Source organism: Anser anser, assembly GCF_964211835.1.
Source record: "Anser anser genome assembly, chromosome: 5".
Lineage (NCBI taxonomy): Eukaryota > Metazoa > Chordata > Aves > Anseriformes > Anatidae > Anser > Anser anser.
The window spans coordinates 65,868,666-65,893,135 of record NC_139725.1 but is presented as its reverse complement, the minus strand read 5'-3'; the positions used below and the strand labels follow the sequence as shown (position 1 = coordinate 65,893,135).

Genomic DNA, 24,470 nt, shown 5'->3' with positions numbered 1-24,470 from the left:
GCAAGGCTCTGTCCTTGCTGGGCCCCTCCCCGGGCCTCCTGCCCAGCGGCCACGGCTGCAGCGGTGCCAGGAGGCAGCACAGGGTGCGGGCAGAGCAAGGCCAGTGGCTCTGGGGGCAGGGCTGGGTTTTGTTTGCTGCTCATGATCGTAACAAAACTCCTTTTAAAATAATTGCAGCTTTTCGGCTTAGGCAGGCAGGCGTCAGAGGGGAAGGAGCCCACCTGCGGTTACCTTCCATTCACTGGAAGACTGGTACCCACGGTGCCTAGAAGGAAACTGGCACTTAAGGCATGCCTCAGTCTGCTGCTGGGTTCTGCTTTGCCCAGAGCGCCGAGGACCTTACTGGGTTTGAAACTGAGCCAGACAAGCCTAGGGCAGTAAGCGCGTGCACCTGGTTTCAGGTGGCCTTGCAGCTACCACTGCCTTTTCAGCTCTCCTGGCCCTGCCTTGCAGCTGCTGCCGCCTCCTCGCCTCCTGCCCCCGGGGCGGCTGCAGCAGGAAGGGCACAAGCAGCCGCCCGATGGGCACAAGCAGCCGCCCGCTCACCCTGCGGAGCTCCCGCGTTCAGCCTCCTGCACAGGCCGTGCAGCACACGCAGCCTGCTGCTGCCACGCCGTGGCTGCTTGGAAACAGCCTTTTTGTAATCCTTCCCGTTCCCTTCTGGAGCCATCCTCGTTTGCATTCACGACGAAGCCTGCAGGGAATCAAGGGGCTTCTTTAATAGCAGTAAGTCTGCTTGCTTAATACGTTCTGGGCTGTGTGGGGCCGGAATAGCGGGGCAGTGTCTGTGCAGAGAAAGGGGCCGGCTGGCAGCCAGCAGTGCCTAGCTGGGAAAAAAACACCCAACCCCCCCACCCTTCGAGGGCCAGCTAGGCAAAGCAAGGCTGCTTACAGGTGAGGCAGCGTGCACGCGTGGTGTTGCTTTGGAGGGCCAAAGAGGAGGTGGGCCAAGGCTAAACGCCTCAGCACAGAGCTGGCATCACCCTCCTTTGCCTTTGAAGCCAGGCGACGCAGGGGACCTGGCCACACGTACTAGAAGGTCCTGCAACTGCTCTAGGCTGAAAAGGGGTAAGGTAAGCTGCAGCCCCTTAGCCTTGCTTCCTTTTACAGAGCTTCCTTCCTCTCCAGGTTGTCTTTTTTTGTTTGTTTTTGTTTTGTTTTTTGTTTTTCTCCCACCGAGCAGTTTCCCAGTGCCACTCCCTGCTGTAATGCGGGCCCGTGCCTGCAAAGGCCTGAAGTGGGTAAGGGCGAGGCCCACAGGTCAATGGTGTTCACTGCTTAGATGAAGGCTGTACGGCTAAATTATGGTAGAAATTCAGGCAAAGTTCTCTTAGCTGCATTTACCTTTGCAGAAATTACCGTGCTCGCCGTTCAGCCTCACAGCGGAGGCCAAACCCCCTTGGCCACGTCCCTGGGCCTGTGCCCAGCTCAGCCCCCAGAGTGCGCTGGCTCCGGGCCCCCAGGTGCCTGGGCGAGGCTCTCATCCTCTACTGAAGGTAAAAGGAAAGAGCCTAACAGAGCTCAGCATAAGCTTTCAGAGTGGCTCAAGCCAACCAGAAGTCTTTCAAGCTTATTTCGTAATATTTGAGGGTTTTTCTCTGCCTGTGTTGTCAGGGTTTTCCCCATAAGAAGCAGGAGGAAAGTAACACCCAGCATCAGCGAGCCAGGCATGGGGCCTGAGGACGGAGCCTGTACTTCCCCTGCGCTTCAGTGTTCAGAAACACTCAGGTGACAGCCTGGAGGGGAAGTTCCTGTGCAGAAGGACAACAAATGATTTTTTTCCCCTACCTACCATTCAGAGGAAACATATGCTCAAAGCTTTTTTCTTCTGTACTACCACTAAAAATATTTAGAATTGCTTGTAGGGGGCAGGAACCGTCATTTTAAAAGAAAAGCAGAATGCTTACATGACCGTGCCTACACATTTCAGGCAGGTGCTTTCCTACGTATTCATAAACTGCTGCCAGACACTTGGCATCTTCTTTATTACATTAATGTAAAAAATTCAATTTATCAGGAGAGCAAAGTAAAAGGCACTTCTGATTAGTTACAAACAGTGCTGTTTTAAAGTTACTTTACAGTCATATTTCTAAAAGAGTATTTTTCTTAAAATGAACCCATCAAAATTTGTAAATAATTGGTATCAGACTAGATTTCTCCCTTCCCCCTTCACAAGGAAAAACAGGACAAAGGAAGGAAGGTTCCTGGGCAAGAAAGTTCCACTTTGTACACATGAAAAATTGCCACCCTCACTGCTGACCTGGCAGCAAGAACGTATTTTAACCGCAGAAACGCTGCAGGCTGAGTTTTCCAAAGCGGACTCTAACATAGGGCCACAAGAACACCATGCCAGAGGGGTGGCTAAAGCCCTTCGTTTTGACTTTCTGTACAAGAGGTTTACAAATGTGGAACTAATAAAACCTCCAAAGTGCATTAAACAGAAAAATAAGTATCTTCTTCCTCCTCATCTGATGAATCTGCTGCCTCGGGCATGAAGAGCTTCCCCACAACAGAGGTCTGATCCACTTCTGCAATAAGAAAAACAGGGAGGAGATTATTAATGTGTGTGCCTGTGCTGAAAAAGCAGTTCCAGAAGGTCCAAAGCTAAGACGCTAACAGCCACGAGCCAGTGGCAACGTGAAAGCGAGTGAGCCTGACACGAAGGAGGAGAAACAAAACTACTTACTTTTATCGAAAGTAAACTTGGTTCTGCTTGACGCTGGTGTACCAAGTGCGGCTCCAGCCTGGCAAAAAGGAAAAAGTCTCCACTCAAGCAGCAGTTACAGCATCAGCACAAGGAGAATGTGAAACATCGGGGGGGGGTGGGGGGGGGGGAAAAGGAACAGGCAAACTCAGTATTCCATCAGAATAAAGTTGCCCTACTGCTGTGCTACATTTTCACCCTGGATTTAAACTACTTAACTACCATAAAACGTTACACTGAACTAGTGATGTTTTTCTGCTTCTGGGATCTCAGTTGTTCACGGAAAAGCCAGGAGAATTACCAAACCAAGGATACCAAAGGAATAAATACATAAATTCAGGGTGCAAGGTAAGGAGCCTTGTTTCCCGCTCCCGCTCTACAGGAAAAAATAACAGGAACTTAACGAATCTGAAAGGTCCAGAATTCAAAAGCAGTGACAAGTCCTGAACAAAGACATTTTAAATAATAATAAAAGTAACTTTTCTCCAAAATATATGTAGATTCAAACCAGAATTTGGGCATGAATCAGGGGAGGGTTCCTGCTTTCTGTCAGTACACAGACTCCTCTGTGATCCAGGGATTCCTTTGCCTGCTGCTCAGCAGAACTCGGCACTGCTACAGGGGAGCGGGGCGATGCGCAGGAAGCAGCGTTACCGGCTTCTTCTTCACTTTGTCCCAGGTGTCTCTCCTGCCCTGCGCGTTCTGCATTCTGAACACGTGCCTGTCGTAATCGTTCCTGTGAAGGCCACCAAGCAAGTTAGTGTCACTGGTGCACTCTGCTCAGGGTATCAGTGGGATACAGCCACAGCCGTTATACATACAGTTCTAATCGAGACAGAAAATTAGCACGGTCGTTAAAAACAGTTGTTGGTCAATTCATTATAACGAGCTCTGGGAGTATGACTCAGTGCAGAAGTGATTAGAGCACATGCTATAAAGTCTTAATGCAAATATCAGACAAAAAAATTTGTTATCTTCACAGATGTTCATTTCTCTTCCATTAGATAAAAATGCCACCTATTTCAAATTTGTTTCCGTAAAGCCTGAAGCAGTTGGGTTAACAGGTTTAAGACTCAGAATGAGCAGAGGGACCTCTACCGAGGCTGAAGCCCCAAACCATCACCTTCTCCAAGAGTAAAAGAACAGGCAGCAGGAAACGTTTTAGTTGTCCATACTTAGCTGAGTAGCTCAAACTGCACACAGGGTCAAATGCAAGAGCTTTCCCCAAACAAACACCTAAAGGACTGCAGCATTTAATCCGCATGTCTGGAGGGGAAGTGAACTTTCTCAGAAGACACAAAACTATCCCTGGGAAGATGAGAAAGGGAAGCGTTAGCAGAGGAACAGCAGTAAGAGTTCCTACCTGTTGATAGGTCCCAGCATGCCAGGGCTGATGTGCTCACACTGAGGGGTTTTCGCCAGAGGGAAGAGAGCCGAGGAAGGTGTGATTGGGTTGTCGGTAAGTGCAAAGTCATCATCGTCATCCTCTTGGCTTCCCAGGAACATAGGCAACTACAAAGCCACAACAGAGCAATCAATGACCTGCCCTTTTTTGCAGTCCTCTTAAGAGGCGTCTTGGGGTTCTTTCTGAGTGGCCACCGCAAACAGCCCGTTCGTGATGCCGCGAACCTCGGCTGTATCCCTCTTCCCCACAGTGAGGAGTCCCAGACTTTCATTCTCTCCACAGGCAGGCACTCCATCCCCTTGCTCACTTCAGCTGCTTTTCCCGAATCCACATGTCCCTCCACACGGCATACAGAATGCAGGCATGCAAGGACTCCACATAGCAGCCAAGTGATGGCTTGGTCTTGCTTTTAATACTCCTGTGGATGCCCAACATTTTGCTGGCCTTCTTTTGGCTGCTACTACACATCAAAAAAAAAATCTGATTACTATTACAAGTTCAGAGTTGACCATTACTACTCAGGAGGAAGATTTCAGGATTACTCGGTGAACTTGTGGTCCTTCCATTTTGAAGAGAGAGAGGAGCAATGGAAAGGTTCAGAGAGGAGCAACACAAACGTTCAAAAGCACAGACTAACTTCCACACAAGAAACAGCAGTGGGCCCTAGGGGAAAGGTGACGGGCATGAGGGCAGCTGTGCGCCGTCTCCTCCCCATGAGGAGAGGGGGACAAAGTCAGCAGATGGAGAACAAACAATGATGATTATTCACACAGCAAATTCAGCTCCCAAGCTTGCTGCATGAAACTGGAGATGTGTGAAGTCTGCTGGCTTCAGGGAGGGGCTTGACTAGTTCATGGAGGAGAGTTCCCCTCGTGACTCCTAACAAGGATTTCCCTCTGGAGGGGTACCTCTCACCGTAAGCCACAACAGGAGGCTAGTTTCTTTTGCACAGCGCACGCTAAGTAAAATTATTTGAATCCAGAAAAAGAAAAAATTATGGAGAATGCTTTTCATGACCGGCTGAAATTTTATTCTACCAAATGGCAGTCTCCCGGGGAATCCCTTTGCAAAAGAGGATGGCTTGGACATGGATGCACTGATTATTCCGCAGCCAAATTGTATGTATTAGTCATGGGGACATCTCCAGGACACACTGCACTCTATGGAAAGCAATGAAGTTACCAGTGCTTAAACTAGGACTTTTCCGTGAGCCAGGGTGTTGCTCTACTTTTGGATGTGTGCCAGAATAAGAAATAAAGTGTTGCTACAAAAAAACACACCAGAAAAGAACAAATATATCAAAATACATACAGGTGCTGTTTGGAGTCCCTGCAGGAGCCAAGGACCCAGTGTTAATAGGTGGAGCTAGTCCGGTCAGACAGCAAGAAGACACATCCTGAAATATACGTTAAAAATTCTCTACAGGTGTGTATAAATACATAAATGAAGTTATCTTGATAAATGAGTGGTTTTTCTTTAAAAACGAGAAGACTGAAATGAGGAAAGTCTTAACATACAGGATGCGCTGTTGTGCTTTGGTTACTGAAAATGAGCCTAACCAAGGAAACCTGGCACCTCCTCCACCCAAACAGGAGGGAGAGAGAAAACAACAAAAAGCAAGGGGCAGGGCGAGAGGGTGACAGAACTCCCACAGACAGACAGCATCGAGAGGAAACTGGTTTTAAATTTGAGATGTGCTGAGGGGAGGGAAAGCAAAAACTTCCTGTGAAGTATCCATCTGACTTCAGGAAGGGCCCGTTTCCACAGCGTAAGGATTGAAGGAGCATCCCCCAGAAGGGCGGCATCGCTCTGCAGCACCGAGAGGGCAAGGCCACGCGTGCTGCAGACCGGCAGTGCTCGTGCCTTCAGCAGCACCGCTCAGCTGCACGAGTCCTGCTCCACGCATCCTCACTGCCAGCAAGCACAGGGCTCCAGTAAGGAGTCCAGTAGAGAAACCTCCACTCCCAAAAACACAGGGAAGAGTTTGTTGCTGGCACGGAGCCAGCAGACTTGGAGCACAGCCTTGAAACAGAACCAGAAAACATCAGTATTTGTGGCGTTCTCCCAGATTTACCTTTACTCTTCTGTTTTGAAAGGGTGTTGCAGTGAAAACATCATCATGGTTGTCCTTTGGCAAATGGTCCAGGAAATCTCTCATCTGCTGTTTTCTTTTGAAGGTTCCCACTTTGGCAGTTATCGTAACTGGTTCTTTCTTATCTGCGTGAATCAAAGTATTAATTTTTCTAAGCCATTTGTTATGTAGCATGGTTTTAAAATTAGCTAACTGTAATCAATGCTAGAGATAAAGCCCTCTCTTTTGAGGAAGTTTCTTATAGCCTCTTTGTGATCCTTTGGATTTCTGTACAACTTTCAAACAGAATTGCTCTGCTACATCTGGATCAGAAACTTACTCTAGAGCCTTATGCAGCCATCGCAAGTGTCGTGTATCATGATTTAACAGAGTTATCCATGCACCTGCGTTTCAAAGACAAAACACACTACGAATTAACACCACATCAAGAAGCATCAAGTACTCAAACACAAAGGCTCTGCTGCACAGACAGGTGGAAACCAGCTGGCGTCCTCGACAGAGGCTTTGTGGAATGCTCATCTGAGACCGCAGCGCACACGGTGCTGTCCTTTGCCAATATTAACCACTCAGAACTCCTGCTGTGTTCTCTAATACATCTGTTTTGTCACTGCCACTGGCGCTTGTAATTCCAGTCCCCTACTTTCCACCACAGGTTACTCTCTGGGCAAGTTTAGAAGAGCACCTTCCCAATCTCCTAATCTTCAGACACTCCAAAGCTAAAACGGCTGCTTACGCAGACGGTCAAGTAAAGAAAAATTAAAAATAAATCCACAGTTGAGATTTTCAGAAGAACAAAATAATATGTTATCATCTGTGCTGAGATTCATCTGTAACAGGGTATGCTCACCTTCTGAGAGAAAGCCAAGGAACAGCTCCTAGCTGCCAAGCAGAATCCTTTGCTAAGTATTACGCAGCACAGAGCCAATGTCAGCCAACATGAGGTGGTTTCTACCTATGCTCCAAAATGCTTGAGAAAAATAGTATCACTATCAAAGCTGAATACGATTTACTACTGAACTGATGTCCAGTAGATTCTCACAAGAATTTGGCAACTGCCCCAAATGCTTCAAAGAAACAGTCAAGTAAAAAGAAAGCGGATTGTTCTGCAATGAACTCAGCCTGCTTTTTTCAAGCCTTCACAAAGTCACGATCCGCTGACTTTAAGGGCAGGGAAACCTGCCATGACCACCCGGTCCGGTCTCCAGACCGGAGGCTGCACAACTGGCCTCAAGCACTCCTGCGGGAACTTCAGAGACTGGGTAACGTGAATCTCCTCATTCAAACAGAGAAACTCTGTCAGTGCTTTCACTAAACAGAGAGCGCTGCACAAGTTTAAGCACCGAGAAGCAGCACCGGAGCCATCTCACCCACTGCGGCGCAAGACCTAAAGCTTCAGCCTCCAGCGGCTGAGCGATGGATGTTTTTGTCGGCTACAGGAGTTACTATCAAGCATTCCTCATCTAAGCACTGAAGTCGTTATAACCTTCTCTTCGGTGACTGGATTGAGCTTGGAAACATGCTTGGATTGGCATATTTCATACACTTCAGGGGAGGGTCAGGCTGGGTGGTGGGGAAAGGTTCTGCACCCAGAGGTGGTCGGGCACTGGGACAGGCACCGAGCTGCCGGAGTTCAAGAAGCGTTTGGACACCGCCCTCAGACACGTGGTCTGATTTTCTTTTATTTTTGGTTGGTCCTTTGGGACCCAGGAGTTGGACTCGATGACCCTTGTGGGGCCCTTCACCACTCGGATATTCTATGATTTTATGAGCTTCTTGTGCCTTTCACCCCAGGCACACTTGCTATCCTTAAACACAAATTGCTGATTCCAAAGTGGACAGAAAACAGTAACAGGCATGCAACTGCCAAACACAAGAGGACTATTTGGTTGTTCTTACTGCGCTTTGTCCCAGGTGCATTCAAGTACCCCATTATCCTGTTTGGGCAGAGAGCTGTACAAGCAGTTTACCACCCACCAGGCGTCCAGCAGCCCGTTAAGATGTGAATAGCTATTTTCTCTTAGCTGGCAAAGGTTAAGCCTGCCTGCCACAACAGGAACTCAAAAACTCTAAACTGTCCTTTTTCTTCTTGTCACTGCCGCAGTCATTTACGACATCCTTCAAGCTCTACAACAAACCTTTGTACAGTAGAAGTTAACCTCCTTCACTACAGGACTCTGGTCCAAACGCTAAAAGATGGAATCTCCTTACTGCTCACGTATTAGATATGTGTGTTCTTGTGTCTGCCTCTCCTATTGCAAAATGGACACTGAACTTAAAATTAGGTAAAGACAAAATTACACTCAGAGCCAAGAGGTCGGTACCTTTCTGGTCTGGTTTTCCTGAAGTGGTGGTCTTTGTGGCGTGTCTTTTGGAAGCTTTTGTCTGTTGTTCCTCCGTGTATTTCTGATGGCATTCTTCAGCAGAACGAGACCCCACCGCCATCGCTACCTCCACCCAGAAACCGTTCTTGTGCTTTGGAAATGAAGCAACCGCCCTGCCGAGGGAACAAAACCACAACCTTCTTCATGCCGAACAGTCTGCGCAAAACTGCCCAGTGACCTGCCCTGAGACTGTCCTTCCCTTCCTAGGAGTGGCACTGCGCACTGGATGTAAAGAATCTTGTCTCTGATGTCATCCAGACACTTTGAAACACGCACAACTTTATTGGAATACTTTATGCTAATGGATCAGTTACAAGATATATTTCATCCTTATTTCCAGCAGCTTTCCCCCCTGCCCCAAGACACTAACTCATACCTTTTTTTTCAGGCTTTTAATCTAAGAAAAGCAAAATGAAACACGGTTATTTTATAACCCAATTAGATATTAAACACTGCCTAGTAGCCAGTTTAAGTCATTGGATTGTGCGTTAATTTAACATTCTTGTGGTTATTCTCCCCTACACAAAACTTAAATACATAAGCACATCTGTAATATTTTATTCCATTGGGCAAGAGAATATATCTCTTTACTGGACAAATCATAAATGTGAATACTTTAACAATATTATTTACCAACTCACGTTTTTTCAGTTTTATTCAAAGAAATATCTATCACACAAAAAAAGTAAGTATGTGTATTTGGGAAGCAGGTAGAGGAGTAGTGAATCACAAAATTCTAGCTGCTGTGTTCCTCTCACTTTATACTGTGGTAGGGGCTGCTCTAGGCCCACACATTACAGTTATTCTAGAAAACTTACAGGGTCTCCTTTATTTTACTATTTTTCAATTTGTTAACAAAATGTATTTTGTAAAAGGAAATTAAAGCATATAGGAAACCCTTAAAATAAGCTGAAAGAAACTGACTCTCAAAACCAAAAATCTGAAAAATGCAAATTCATAGACCATCCAAACCACTCCAGTATGTTATGCCTCCTGATGCCAGAAGGAAATTTTGCCCTGTGAAGACAAGGGAACCACTTGCCTGTGCAGCTTTTGTAATTCCTTTTCAGACCAGACATCAGTTGTCCTTGGAAAAAATCCGTGAGACTTCTGCACCTTTTCCTTCTCGGGTTCTCTCGATTTTGCTGCTGAAGACTTGGCAGTAGGAAAAGCATTAGAGTTTGGTTTCTTATTGGATGCTTTTGATTTCTTCTCTTTTATGTGAAATTCCCTATCTTTGTTTTCAAACTTAGTGTCAAGTTCAAACACATACTTTGGAGCATTGGTTCTGCTTCTTGTCCTCATTGCCTCAGACTGATGGACTGAAGTACTGGACTCACTAGATGTTTTTCCTTCAAGCAAATCAGAAGAATTGTCAGTGTACTCAGGCACCCTTTGCCTCAGCTGCACATCATGGGAGGCAGCAGCAGTAGAGCGTTTAACTTCCCTTTGTTCACATGGCACCTTATTTGCACCGTCCTGCACGTTTTTACAGTGAGAGGAAGATTTGGAGTTTTGAGTCTCTTTTTGCACTAAAGGTCTAGTTTTCCTTTTGATAAACAATGGGACATCTTCACTGGATTCTTCCTCATCTTGGCTTGAGGATTCTACTGTTAAAGGCTTGTCTTGACAAAGTCGTCTGGCTGACCTTAAAGAGTACGTGTAAGCCTGCCGACTTGTAGTCTCTTCCTTTCTCATGGTTCTGCTGTTACAGTTGTACTTGTTCCTACCTTCAGTATTTAAGCAAGTCACCTCAACAGAAACCTGTCTTTTAATTTTATTAGTCTCAGTTGCACGATCACTTTCATCATCATCTGAAATAAAGCGCCTGGCTTCTTTGCTTCCAGTGGACTTTGTTTCTTTTTTGGAACTTACTCCTTTTTGACTGTTTTTCCCTGAAAGAGATGATGTCAGTATATCACCCATTGCAATGCAAATCATTACCATACTCTCAGACGAGCAAGACTAGCTTGCTGCAGGATGCAACGCTTCCTGCACTCGTTAAGATCTGCAGACTCCTTTCTGTTATGCCGAGTGTAGTCTGCAGGAGGGCACAAGCAGCACGTCTCCAGCGTGAGCTCCCCATGCTCTGCAGAAGCTTTTCCCCCAGCTACCAGAACACTGCAGTCCTTCAGGACAAGGGGATACTCCGTCAAATGGTCATGTTGGAACACAAAACTAATTTAAACAGTTTCCCTCTGGAACATTCCAGATGCTCTTTCATTAATTTCATGCTCTTAAGGAGCAAGAAATTAATGATGCTAAGAAACATCAGCCCACACTCTGTGCTGGCCCTCCACCATTTAAGAGACGTGTAAGCACAGGTAATCTGCAACCCACTTCCAAAGACCTGCCCGATGGTAACTGCAAAATCACTTCTGCTTTTCAGGGAACTTTACCAAACCTGACCGAGTAAAACCAGCACCTTAGCAAAGCTTCCTGGGATCACTACCTCCTTTCCTGTAAATATCTCTCAGACAGATTAAGTAAAGGCCTTCTGCCCTGATGCATACATTCCTACGTATTCACGATGAAATTCTGCAGGAACACGAGGCTACGTGATAAAAAGGCAGGACGCTGCCTCCCAGCAGGCAGGCCGCTCCTGGGCACTGCAGTCAAGAAGCTGTGAAAATACCTTTACACACAGCTTGTACAAAGAGCACGTGGCATGAAACCAGTTCTAAGCAGAGAATTCATCTTGAGCAAATGCCCCTTCCTCTGCTCAGAGGGAGTACAGCCAGCAGCAGGTAGGATTCCGCATGCAAAGGAGACCTCCAGTTCCTGCCCAGTTTGCTCCCATGACAGAATGCCTCCAGACTACTAGAAGAATTAGGATTATCAAGGCTACAAGAGAGAATGTTAAAGTATTGAGCAGATAGAGAATCAAATAGGAAACAGAAAATATTACTAAAATGCTACGACTGAGATCAAGCAAACATTCACATCCCAAAAGCTTTATCTGCAGTACTAATAGTTTCTGTAAAAAACATTACTGCTGTTTTTAAAAGAAGCTTCTGCTTTATATTGAGATTGATTTCAGGGCGCTATCGTTTCCCAAATTTTATTAAAAATAAAGGCTTTAAAACCGTCAGTACTTTTTTGTGTGTGTACCTATGTAGGCATTTCATTTCATCGAATTCAACCAGCTTGAAAAGCAAAGCCAGACCAATAGCTGGACTGGTCGATTACCTTAAGTTGCACGTAATAGCCATGTTGAGAGATCAGGAACTTCAAAAAAAACAATCATCATAATCCTTTCATTTCAACTTCTGGAAAGAAATCTGCACATTCCCTTCATGTAGTTAAAGTTTTAAAACATTTTGAGCTGTAAAACTAGGCATTAATGCTACTCTGATAATTCTTCATAGAAGAAGCAAATGATCGTTAGAAGATTTAAATAAATATATTGCATTAACCTGACATCACCACACTGCTCCAGCACCCAACACATAATCCATTGATTCCAGTCAGTAACTTAAACAAAAAACCAAAACCCATCTTTTTTTTTTTTTTTTTACCTTTATCTTTGCTTTTTGATTTTTCTTCCACTGCCTTCGTTGCATCCTTTTTCTTCATCCTTTTGGGTTTTTCAGCACTATACAACTTCAAAATAAAACAATTTAATCTAAACTTCTGCTAGAGTTTACTTATCAAGCCTACTGATGTCAGCTCTGAAAAAGCCAAATGTTTACACGGTGGGCAGATTTAAGACACCTACACTGCCCCTTCTGTCTATTAAGTACTGTTTGATGAGCACAAGTGCATGTGACCAAAGCAACTTAGCCAGACTCCCTCTAAATACTCCAAAAATCGGGTTAAAATCTCAAGATCTACAACTGCTTGAGTTTATGGTAAATCACACACAGCTCTGCACTGCTGGTGCTGATGACAAGTTTTAGTACACTCCCCATTCCATATGGCCACTTTGTCTTAAGAAAAAGACAGCTGCTGCAAAGAGCACTGCCTTCCTTCACACAAACTTCACTCCCATTATCAAAATATTATCAGAGTTGGTGAAGCGTCACAATAAATAAAAACAGCCCACCCCAATCAAGAGAGGGGTCATCTGGACAGATCACGATATAAGAAATGAGGAAATATCTAGTCCTAACGAATGTGAAACCCATAAATGGGAAAGCTGACAACAGCAGCGATAACACAAAAACTTGCCTGCAGCACTGAGACCCCTTGTGTGACTAAACATGGCACAGGGACTGCGCGTTACAACGTTATGGGAAGCGTTTGCTTAGGAAACTCAGTGACCCACCTGTGCCTATTTCCTGATCTTTCGAGACACTTTGTTTTTCAGAAGTAATTCCCCACTATCCCCACTTCACAGACAACAACTATCTGATAATTCAAAGATTAAGACTTTTTTTTTTTTTTTTTTTTTTACATTTTTATAATGTTTTCAAAATGTCCTGCTTCTTCAGGTACTTACTGGAGCTGGACTGGTTCCGTCAGTTAAATACATATCCAAGGTTATTCAATAATAATTCAATTCAAAGAAATGTGTAACAATATGCAAAAGACACTTACTATGCTCAAATAATCTACTCCTCCTTTTTCTATAGTAACATTTAATTCCTGATCGACAAACTCACGTTGCCCACACCAGAAATTTAACGGTGGTTTAACAAGACGGCCGCTACGAGTGTAAACTCCATTTGTGTCGTTCAATATGGAACTGTGTCTTGGTACTACATCTACAAGAAAAACAAGAAATTTCAGTATTTCCGTAAATATTTTGTACTGAAAACTCACCATTGCACACTTCACAGGCACAGGAGCAATAATTTAGTTAAACCTGTTCATTTGCATGAAATACATGGAAAACAGGAAACTTACCACAAAGTAAGGATGTTCTTTTAAAGGGTTCAGGTTACAAGTAAGCATACTTTAACAAGACTGAAGCAATAATTTTCATGCTTTATAGTCTACACCGCTGTGAACTTTTTAGTTTTACTTTGTTTACAAGGCTATGAATAATCTAAAAGTCATACAGGGGATTAGAACAATAAAGAAAAGGTGTCACACTGAAAAAATCCTGATTGTAATGAGAGAAAAAAACAGGTTTAACAGTATTAGCAAGAAAATCTGATTACAGTATTAACAAATAGTCCAATGAGATTTGGCCAAAGCCCTGCTGGAGCCTATGACAAGATATTAAAAAGAAGGCAAAATAAAAAACCCAAAGCTATTAGTGTCCCTAATGAAGCTAGGCTTGCAAGGTAAAGCAAGGTTGGCAAGGACAAAACACGTTGATCATTGGGTTATGGCGCCACAACCATTTCCTTTGGAAACAAAGAAAATGTAAGGAATTTTTCTACAACCCGTTCTGTCCAACTGAGGCAAAAACATTAAAGATGCCATAAAGTAAACCTGCTCTAGGAACAGATTCAAAGGAGGAGTTACAACTAAGGCAGCCAAAAAAGAGGGGGGACAGCAATGCAGGGGAGGAATCCCAAGGACAGAGCCTCGATGGAGAGATTATATCCCAAAGAGAGTACGATATACAATATAGCAGCTGGAAAAAAATAACTCAAGTTTGCTGTCAGAATAAACAGCTCTGGAGCCATTCCTTTCAGCTACTACAGACCAGAGTAGACTCCCGCTCTTTTTCCCAGGGTTCTTCCTCAGAACAGCATCTGAACAGCACCTCCTTTTTGTGCCTCAGCAAACCAAACAACATGTTAGTCAGTGCTCTTGATTACTGAAGTTCAAGTGAACGTAAACAAAAAAAACCCTTCACCCAATTAGTTACCTCTTACCTACAGACAAATTAACAAGGAGGAAAACAAGCAGGTATCTTTTGCTGGGGAAACAGCTTTCTTTTTTTTTTTTCTTTTCTAGAGAATAGCATTATAAATACCCACAAGTGTTTTCATCATTCTTTGGTGATACTTCATAAGTAGCGTTTCTCGTTTCAGATTTCTTTACATGTCTTGCTGGGTCTTTTGCGTTTTTCAACACATCCAAACCCACCACCGAGTCACTCTCTTCACTTTCACTCTCACCAATACTTTGTTTGCGTTCTTTCCTAATGATTTAGAGTTTAAGAAAAAAAAATAAAATAAACACCCAAAGCAGTTGACCTTTAACAACGCATTAACTTACGTAGACTTGAAGCTTCTCCCCACCCCAGCAAAAACCCAACGGCATAGTGCAGCTCTACCCATACTGACACCATTCAAGCCACTGAATCAGTGAAGCCCTGCGCTTGTGTTGATCCTAAGACTACGTAACTGAGTGGAACAAAACCAAACCAGTACAATGAAGATTAGTAAAAGGGTATTCTTCCAACCTGGTGACCAGAATTTGCCTGGATCATAGTCTTCATACCTGCATCTGCAATCTTTTATCCTCTGCTAGTATAATGTTCTTAAAAATCAAGTAATGCTTAAGAGCTTTGCAGTGATACAGAATCTCCAAAGTAGTTACCTCCTTCTTTCCTCAAGTAACTCCTCAACGTATTCCTTCCATTTGTTGGAAAACCCATATGTAAATCTTTTGATGAAGCGATAAGGAAATCCTGTTAGAAAGAAAAGTAGCATTAACAATAGCCAGGCAATGCTTTTAATCAGAAAAGGAACAAATAACATCCAGTACAAGCACAGTTTTGTAAGCACCTCAGAAGCTCACTGCAGCTTTAAATACTAGAGACAGATTTCCCTGGTTTAAGAGAACTGCGCGCTTCATGGAAAAGTGAGCCAACGGGGTCATTAAATACAGATATCAGTACCTGGAGACATCATTCTAGCTTCCTGGGAACCAGGAACGTAAGCTTTCCCCAGCTCAGCTATGCCAGACTGGCACGTGGCTTCCCTGTGGCTGCTATGAGTGCCCCAGAGAACACGAGGCTTTAGGGCCCCAGTAAAATCTTAGGTTAGTAACAGCAACTGGGGTTCTGCAGGGCTCCATTTTAAGGCCAGTTCTCTTTAATGTTTTCATAAATGACTCGAATGCAGGAGTAGAGAGGCCCCGCAGAGAGATCTTGACAAATCAGAGGGCTGGGCAATCACCAACACCATGAGCAAGTGCTGGATCCTGCCCTGCACAAAGGGATCTGGGGGTTTCGATTAACAGCAAGCTGAACACGAGCCAGCAGTATGTCCTGGTGGCCAGGAGGGCCAACCGTACCCTGGGGTGCATCAGGCCCAGCACTGCCAGCAGGCTGGGGAAGGGATTGTCCTGCTCTGCTCTGCCGCGGCCTCAGCTTGAGCACTGTGTGCAGTTTGGGGCATCACAGTATGATAGTAAGCTGTTAGAGTGTGTCCAAAGGAGGGCAACAAAGATGACACAGGGTCTAGAGTAAGAGGTATATGAGGAGCGGCTGAGGTCCCCTGGATTGTTCAGCCCTGAGCAGAGCAGGCCGAGGGGAGGCCTCATGGCGGCCTGCAGCTCCCTCACGAGGGGAGCGGAGGGGCAGGCGCTGAGCTCTGCTCTCTGGGGACAGCGACAGGACCCGAGGGGACGGCATGGGGCTGGGACAGGGGAGGGTCAGGCTGGGGGTTAGGGAAAGGTTCTGCACCCAGAGGTGGTCGGGCACTGGGACAGGCTGCCCAGGGCAGTGGTCACCGTGCCGAGCCTGACGGAGGTCAAGGAGTGTTTGGACACCGCTCTCAGACACATGGTCTGATTTTTTTTTGGTTGGTCCCTGGGGGACCCGGGAGTTGGATTCGATGATCCTTGTGGGTCCCTTCCAGCTCAGGTACTCTGTGATTCTACGACTATCACATAGCCTTCTCGCTGAAAGGCTGCAGCCTGTGCAGGAGCACAACACTGAGCTTGTACTTCTCTAAAAACAGAGCAGCGTTCATCCTCCCACAGTGACACCGCTAGCCATGGACTGCCATAAGAAGGATCTGCAACATGTGATTAAAAACAAGGTTAAACAGTAGCCTATTTATGTGAAGTTGTTGGGAGCAGTATCTTTCCTAGAAAGCACAGGGGTAAAAATAAATAAATAAAGTATCCCAACCATTAGCTACTGATCTTGGGAGCTGAAAGACCGTTAAAATCAGCTTTTGCCAACAAAGTTGCAATAATTGAGCTCCTTTAGGATGGGAAACTATAAAGGCACCCTTTTGTGAGTTTATTTAGTGCCCAACGAAAGGCCCATCTGGCCCCTATCAGGGAAAGGATCCCAACAGTAGTGGCCAAAGAAGAGCCAGGGAACTACCCAGGAATACTTCCCTGTGCAGTCTCCCACCCTCCAGCTCAGAAATCAACACTGATATCTATGTACTGAAAAACCCCTAGGGAATTTGTCTTCCAGGAAATGGCTCAGTCTCCAGCTGAACTCATGTAAAACTTCAGCATCCACAAGACCCTGTGCAGGGATTCCCACCTGAGATGCACATGGTATGAGATTTATTTATTTATTTTAATTTCCCCTCTCCTAGGTTTCTTTAATTTCCTTTACTCTGTTACTGTAGGAAACTTCACACAAGTGATCTTTATTTCCTATCTCCACTCCCTTTGTTCTTTCATTAACCTCTTACACACCTCTTCAAAACCTTTCTGTTTTGCAGGCTGAAAACCCTTAGCTCATTTTGTCCTTTGCCCTGTGAAGGCTCCTTAATAACATTCCCATTTTCTCCTCATGTTCTGCTGTATTCTGTATTGTTTTTGAAAGGAGACTGTTGGGATTTTGTGGGGCAAGGGGGTTGGGGTGGTGGAAGAGAAGGAATGAGGTGGAATTAGGTTAAGTATTCAAGATGTTCATGGGCAAAACCTATGGGTTTTACAGACAGAAGCATTTTTTTTTGTTGTTCTGCTCACTCCCAGCATTCAAGTTAACTGCTACTGAGCACTAAGGTAGGTGCTTAGGCAGTAAATATGGAGTAACTTAGTAAGTTAACTTAGTAAATAGGTGAGTGCTTAGGCAGTGCTCTTACTGACAGAGCACTGACATTGTTAACAAAAGTAACTTGCAGTTCACACAGCCAGCTGGGCTCCCGGGGCAAGCAGTTACGTACTGGTGCAGCTTTGCCCCAGACTGCCGGTGCCACTGCTGGCAGCCCCAGCATTCCCAGCTTGAAGGAAATCCTCAGGTCAGACTTCAGATGCAGCCTTTCTTCTTGCTACTTACATGAGCTTGTCTTTAAGCTCTCTTTTGACTCGTGTGTCAACACTGAATCTGTTCAAGGTACTTCCAGGGTATTATCCATACCAAGCCTACAACAGCTTTTCTTCCCTCCATGTGTGTGTTGAGGGGGGAGGAGGAAGCCGAGAAAGAAGGATGCTCTGCCGTTAGTGCTAAGCCCATAGGATCAGAGGAACTAACCCAGCACATTCCATTAACTCTTAGGATGAGGAAACCTCTGTAATACTTGAGGCACCCTGCTCAGAAGAGAGGTCTCCTGCTGTCACTTCTCAGAACTTTTTTTTTTAAAGAAGTATTTATTTTGCAGTGTAACTAGACACAAATCCAAGTCAGAACAGCCAAGTCAGGTATTTATCAAAATGCATTCCAGTACTGCAAACAAGAAGAAAAAAGATTAAACAAAGCCACAGACATATCTTTGGATGTCTTGTGCTGGGCCTGAGAAAGCAAAGTGTGCCAATCTGCCCTATTAAAAAGGGCACGGTCATACACACAGGGCACACCTGGGCTAAGGCAAGCATGCATTCCATCCATGCCACAGACGAGTTTTATCTTCCTAGAGGTGCTTCTGCCTGCTTACACAGCAGCTCATTTCCTCGTTTCATGTACTAGTCGCCATGACAGAGGATGTGTGTGAAGCCTAGAACAAAGCCTAGCCTAACCTAACTTAGTGTGCAACTTTATTTTCCTTTAAAATCCCATGTGCTTCAAAGCACTATGAAGCAAGAAGTTCTGCTGGATTCGGTATAACCTACCACTTAGACCCTAAAAACGGTTCAATTTTCTAGATTATAAAGCACTGACTCCATAATTAGTCTGTCTTCAAACTGAAATTCCATGCAGCTTTGTGGAGCTACTGCTCCATCACAGACCAGTAAGCCACAAATAGGATGTGAACACCACAGTCATTTCAACAGCGTATAAAAAAAATCCTTATTTCAATGTCTTAGCGTTATTTAAATGCAAAGACGTAGACCAAAATTACAAAAAGGCAATCTTGGCAAGAAATGGTTTCTCTGAAAGAGCATACCCATTAGTCAATCTCATACTCCAAAAGCCCTCTCCACACCTGCAGCAACCTAAAAATGCCAGCTACGATTATCATTCGATAATATTTGGACATCTGAAGCTGGAGTCACCTTCCGGTACGTACTGAATGCAGCTGAGCCCAGCTCGCAGGATAATGCAAAACATTCACTGCAGCAGCAACTTCTCAGGAAGCAGTCGTAAATCTAGAGGACCTTCTCAGATTGTAATGTTACGTTAAGGATCATCTTCTTACCTTCTTTTCTCATCAAAGCGGAATCTATGTGCCCCTGGAGCAGGTAGATATTGCCAGATGATGTCTTAACTTGGTTGTTTGCTACACGTTCCGTAATTGCATTACTATGCCAAGACAGGTCTTTCATATCTCTAAGAAAAGACAGATAACATGAAGAACAGAAATAAAACATTGTTTTCAAAAAAGGAATTTCAAGCAGGAATACTGATATTCCATATCAGACTAACAGTGGTACGCACTTTATGAGTGATAAAGGAAACCTAGCACATCCTACCAGCGTCTTCCTTAGCTTGGAAGGCTTTCTGGGCTAATTTAATAGTTGGACAGGAGACAAAAGGAGCACATCAACTGCTGCAAACGTTAGTCACAGAACGAGTCTGACATTAGATTGCAGAAACAAAACGGACGAAAGGACTCCATTAAGCTCACTGCTGCAGCGATACCGTCACGCAAGTTCACGAAGTACTATCGTACAGGTCAAATGCATATTCTCTCCAGGAATATTGTATTTATTTCTGACCTATTTAAAGACCCTAAATAAACCCTATTTAACAACAAGAACAACTGAAGAAGGAACCCCAATATGTGCAGATACAAAAAACAGATCCAAGCATTCACAAAAAAAAATCTACATTTTTTAAAACATACTTCTGTAGTAGCAGTAAGCAACGGGTTAAGCTATAAAACAGTATTAAGGACAAACCCAAGACGACAGCGCAAGTGTTTAGCTATATAACTTGCCACAAAATAGGACAGACAGGAGTCTGTTCACAGGGTCTGTAGAGTAGATCAAGTACCCTGTGGGCAAGCAACATATACTGGATCCACACCAACACAAAACCTGAACGTGTTGCTAGTAACGAAGGACAGGAAGCGCGAGTGCCAGCTGTCACTACACAGGTTAGGGGACGAGCTGAGGGCCGTGCTGCCATGCTCCCGGGGAGAGGGGAAGACAGCCACACAAGGGTGCGGAACCGATTCAACAGGTACCAAGGTACTCTGAGAGCACAAGTCTCAAAGCTACAGCTACCCCGCTAGGCAAAGGACGCTATAGCCTTTTCAGCTCACATGCCGAAAGCCCACCGCCATGTTTTACATTGCATTTAAGTCACAAAATCTTTTCTTACTTCCGTTTTCCTTCAACGCATATTGCAGTGTTACCATTGATCACTCTAATGCTCCAACTGGTTAGGCAGATTTTTTTCTGTCACAAAAAAAATAGATGTCATCATTTTTAAATTAGACTAGGATGTGTAACATTACCAAGGCATTGGCAAAACAGAAATTAACTCCTGTATATCTTGAGAATCTATTTCAGCACCATCTTCCAGACAAGAAAAAAACGAAAGCGGTCATTAAACACATGAACATAGCAGCATGATCAAGCTGGAATCCAACGCCCAAGCAGTGGGCAGCTGCAGGCTGACTGGGGAGGTGTGCCTCCGCCGGCCTCCTAGGCCAGTCCCTGAGGAACGCGGCACCCATCACAGCACGCTGCTTTACTTGAGATATAATCAGAAAGCTGCAAGTACTACCAAACACTTATTGAAGTGAAAACAGTATCTGCAGGCTGGTCTGCTAGGAAAAGGTTCCTGCCTCACGTAACGTTAGTTTGGATGTTCTGGCAAGAAAGCAGAGATTTTCACCAGTCACCTAGAGAGCTTCGGGTAACTTTAGGACCTCCCCTCGCCTACAGCGAGGAAACAGCTCTCCTCCTCCTTGGTTTTGCCTAGACAGCCAGGAGCTGGACCAGCCTGCGATTTGTTTCATGTCCATCATACCAGCATATGGCAATGAACAAACTTAAGTGATGACACAGAAGTCTTTAAGTAGAGTAGCTTGCAAATACTAAAAGAAAAGGTTGCCTTTTATACAAAAAAAACCAACACATTTTCACCTTGGAGTCTGGGAAAAAAAAGTCTTTTTGAGGGAAGAATGTTTACCAACACAATCTGTGGTGGTTTCACACTGACAGCTAACCTCCACCATGCCGCTCTCTCACTCCCCCTCCTCAAAAGAGGAGGGGGAAAAAATATGGGGAAAGAAGGCTCACAGATTGAAAAGAGGAGCGGTTTAATTAAAGAAAAAGAAAAAAACAGGCAAAGGCCATGCAGAACCAAAAGGTGAGAACAATTATTCTCTACTTCCCATCGATGAGCAATGTTCAGCTACATCCTGGGAAGCAGGATAAGCGTAGTGGTTGTTTGGGAGGACAGACGTCCTCACGAGAGCCCCCCTTGCCCAGCTCTCACTGCTGAGCATCACGCCGTAGGGTCCGTTTCATCCCTTGGGGCTGTTCAGGTCCCCTGCCCAGCTCAGCCCTGGGGGCTCGCAGAGCCGGGACACCGGGGGCACGTTTGTGCTGTTCCAGCTCCACCTGCACAGCGCAGCACAGCGGGGGCTGCTGCGGGGAAGGCGAGCCCCATCCCAGCCACAGCCAGCACAGAATCTAATAAAATCATAGCTTAATCTGAGTGCTCATTGCTTTTGACAAGAAAAAACAGAATCCCAGCGACAAACCACAAGCAGCCCATGGGAGGTTTTAGCCTGTTGGGAGCTCTAAAGCAGTAAGTTCTCCCACCTCGTTGCTCGCCTTGGCAGCAAGTTGACCCGAATGAGGTTTATCCAGAGGGCCCTTAGAGTCTTTCTGATTCTGATTCCTTGGTATGTGGACTTCGGGAGTAGAGAGCATAATACTGCATAAGCACTGTGAGGGCTTTTGAGAATTAGTCTCCAGTGTCTTTACTCTATGAGCAGCTTGCTGATCACTTGGCTGCAGCTGCCCTTTTTCTTGACGAAGTTCATAACAGTTTGCTTCTCTGCCTCCACAGCTGTCTTCTAACGGGTCCCCAGGCTTAAAAGGGGCAGAATAGACATTCACAGAGCTGGTCATTGTATTTTGAGACATTTCATCATCAGCATCCAGTGATTCCACGAGGAAGTCGTCCTGATCATCCTTATCAGGGACCACACACTCTGTAGGAGCATTTGTGACTGGCTCACCGAAAGCGGGTTTGACCAATGGCTTTTCTGCAGTTGTGGAAGGAGAAATGTTTTGCTTGATCGGGTTTGAAGATGTTGTATCTGCCCATTAAAAAAAAAGCAATCAGTGATATGAGGATTAATTAATAAAACTTGGTACAGTTAGTTCTATTTTTAGTGAGTAGGTTCTAACGATCTGCACTAGAGTTCCAAAACTAGGATTGTGCTTGCTAACAGAACAGCAAACCTTGCTCTGAATTGACTTGGACTAGCTTTCCCTCACCGCGAGATCAGCTTATAACCACCCCACTTTCCCCCCAAACCAAGTCAGTGTATACTACATATCTATTAGCAGCACATATTTACCATTCTTCCTGTCTTTACTTCAATGAATCCTCCTTGTAAAGCAAAAGTCCCTGTTATTCACAAAAACCTCAAATATTTCCTTCTTTCCAAACTTCAAGACCTTGATTTCTAGCCATGCTGCTGTTTTACTGGGAGCTACCAGCACTGGTTTTTGAGCTTTCAGATAAATTGAGTGCTGTTTTGAAGTTGAACAACATTAAGTCTTTGCCATGCATTATTTTCTTCATGTTTTTAAGGAACAGAATTATAGGACAGAAGTATATTCAGGGTCACTAATAAGAAACAACACAGGGGAAAAAAATACACGGGAATTTAAACTCAAGTGCCAAAGTGGCACACCTAGTCTGTAATGGACTCTTAACCACAACACCAGGAGCTCGAAATGAAACAGTACACACACACACAAGAGTAATGATGCTGAGCTTCAAGATCAGAAGCCAGTGCCCTAACCCACAGTTTACAAGTGGAATGCCGTCTCCAGCCCTGAGAAGACCGATTTGTAGGTTTCTTGGGCCACTTTCCTCTGTGCACAGACTACAGAGAGTGATACCTTACAATACTCTGCCAAAGCATGAGAGGGATTACAAGCAAAACCAGAAACCCTGAAGCCCAGGAAGTTTTTGAAGTGTTCTAAGAGCAATACCAAGTACCTTTCCGCTGCTGCTGCAATTTCTGCTTCACTCGCAAGAAGAATTTATGAGGGGATTCTAACACAAGAGGGTCTACAGACAGCGTTTTCACGGTTTGGTTCTGAGGAATCCAAGCGCAAGGCAATTCTAGAAGTAATACAGAAAAGATCTTTGAATTTGAGGTAGAAAAGCATTTTCACGTGGAGGTGAAGCAAAATACACCAGCCACCAGTAGACAACAATTTGCTGTTCCCCAAGCTGGATGGGCAACACAAGCCTTCCATTTTGGGGTTAGATATTGCCTCAGCTGCATCTGAAAAGAATCCCTCAGGGAAACGTACACGTCATGGATGTGCCCCAACCCTTTTTGTGGCTTTTTAATGTCTAACTGTAAACTCGGGCACTCTCACCTCCGTGACAGCAGGTTCTTTGGGAACAGAGTTGATAACCCGCCAATGACAGCTGGCTCGCAGCTGCCCATGCCGCTGGCTAGATAAGACAGAGCGAGCGCTCAGCCCAGCTGCCTGCAGCCATGCCTTAAATGAGACAAAGCAGGGGGGTCTTAACACCCCCAGGTTAAATAACGGGGCAGGAGCGTGGTACAGGAGGCGGGTGGGTACAACAACGCGCAAGGGAATGCCGACAGCTGATGAAGCACGGCATGATGCCCTTCTGACAGGCCGGAGAGCGTTCCGGCTGGTCTTCCGCTTGGGATGAGCGGACCACGAGAGCACCGGGGCACCACCGAGGGCACGCTGCTCTAGAGACCGGAGTCACGGAGCTACCCGTTGCCTTCCCGGAGGGGCAGCTGCGGGACGCGGGGCACCAGCCCGGCCGTGCCTGCCCCGCACCCAGCTCGGGGGCACCGACGGGGGCCCAGCAGCGGTGCCCGGCTCAGCGCCCCGCGGCTTCCCCCTCAGGGCGCGCTGCCCCCCGCTCCTCGGGGCGCTGCCGGGGCCACCCGCGGGCGGAGCGGGGCCCGGCCAGGAGCCGCCTGCTCCACCCCGCCCCCGTCCCGGTCCCGTACCGGTACCTGCCCGCGGGGCCGCTGCCCCCTCCAGCTGCCGGTGCGGGCCCCGCCGCCCGCCGTGCAGCGCCGCGGGGGTGAGGATGGGGTCGGCGGCGGGGCCGGGCTGGGGGCGCGGGGCCCCGGCCTTCATCCGCTGGAACACCTTGGCCGGGGACTCGCGGCCCGGCGGCCCGCCCGCCCGCCGCTTCAGGTCTCGGCACGCCGCCGGGGGGGGCTCGCAGCGGGGCGGCGGCGGGGCGGCGCGGCCCCGCGCCAGGAGCTCCTTCAGGGGCGTCAGCGTGCCCGCGGGGAGGCTGCTCAGCGGCACGGCCCGCAGCGGCACCCCGCGGAACGGCGCCGGCTCCGCAACGCGGCTCCCGGGGGTGGCCGCAGCGAGCATGGCGGCGGCCCCTCAGCGCCTCACGGCCCCTCACGACCGGCGGCGTCCCCCCCCCCCCTCCCTCCCTCGGTGCCGCCCCGCCCGTCCCGCCGCCTTCAGGCCGCCCGCGCG

General features: G+C 46.3%; 1 protein-coding gene across 3 annotated transcripts; it reads right to left on the bottom strand.

The window, feature by feature from the left end:
- Window positions 1-126: 126 nt before the first annotated feature.
- Window positions 127-24,417, bottom strand: MIS18BP1 (MIS18 binding protein 1). Of its 3 annotated transcripts, none has more exons than XM_083839877.1 (16): window positions 23,984-24,417; window positions 22,972-23,097; window positions 21,555-22,057; window positions 20,101-20,177; window positions 18,974-19,104; window positions 15,024-15,114; window positions 14,459-14,622; window positions 13,122-13,288; window positions 12,101-12,185; window positions 9,625-10,477; window positions 8,523-8,695; window positions 6,184-6,326; window positions 4,068-4,216; window positions 3,359-3,440; window positions 2,687-2,744; window positions 127-2,528 (listed from the first exon to the last, which is right to left on the bottom strand). In XM_083839877.1, the coding sequence occupies exons 1-16, from the start codon at window positions 24,357-24,359 to the stop codon at window positions 2,434-2,436; spliced, it is 3,273 nt and encodes a 1,090-aa protein (XP_083696003.1). In that variant the 5' UTR covers window positions 24,360-24,417; the 3' UTR covers window positions 127-2,433. The 3 variants fall into 3 exon arrangements, 2 of the variants coding, with proteins under 2 accessions (XP_083696003.1, XP_083696004.1); XR_014585528.1 differs by having other exon boundaries at window positions 2,513-2,528; window positions 3,213-3,440; XM_083839878.1 differs by lacking the exons at window positions 127-2,528; window positions 2,687-2,744; window positions 3,359-3,440; window positions 4,068-4,216 and adding an exon at window positions 6,521-6,584 and having other exon boundaries at window positions 6,192-6,326.
- Window positions 24,418-24,470: the final 53 nt, after the last annotated feature.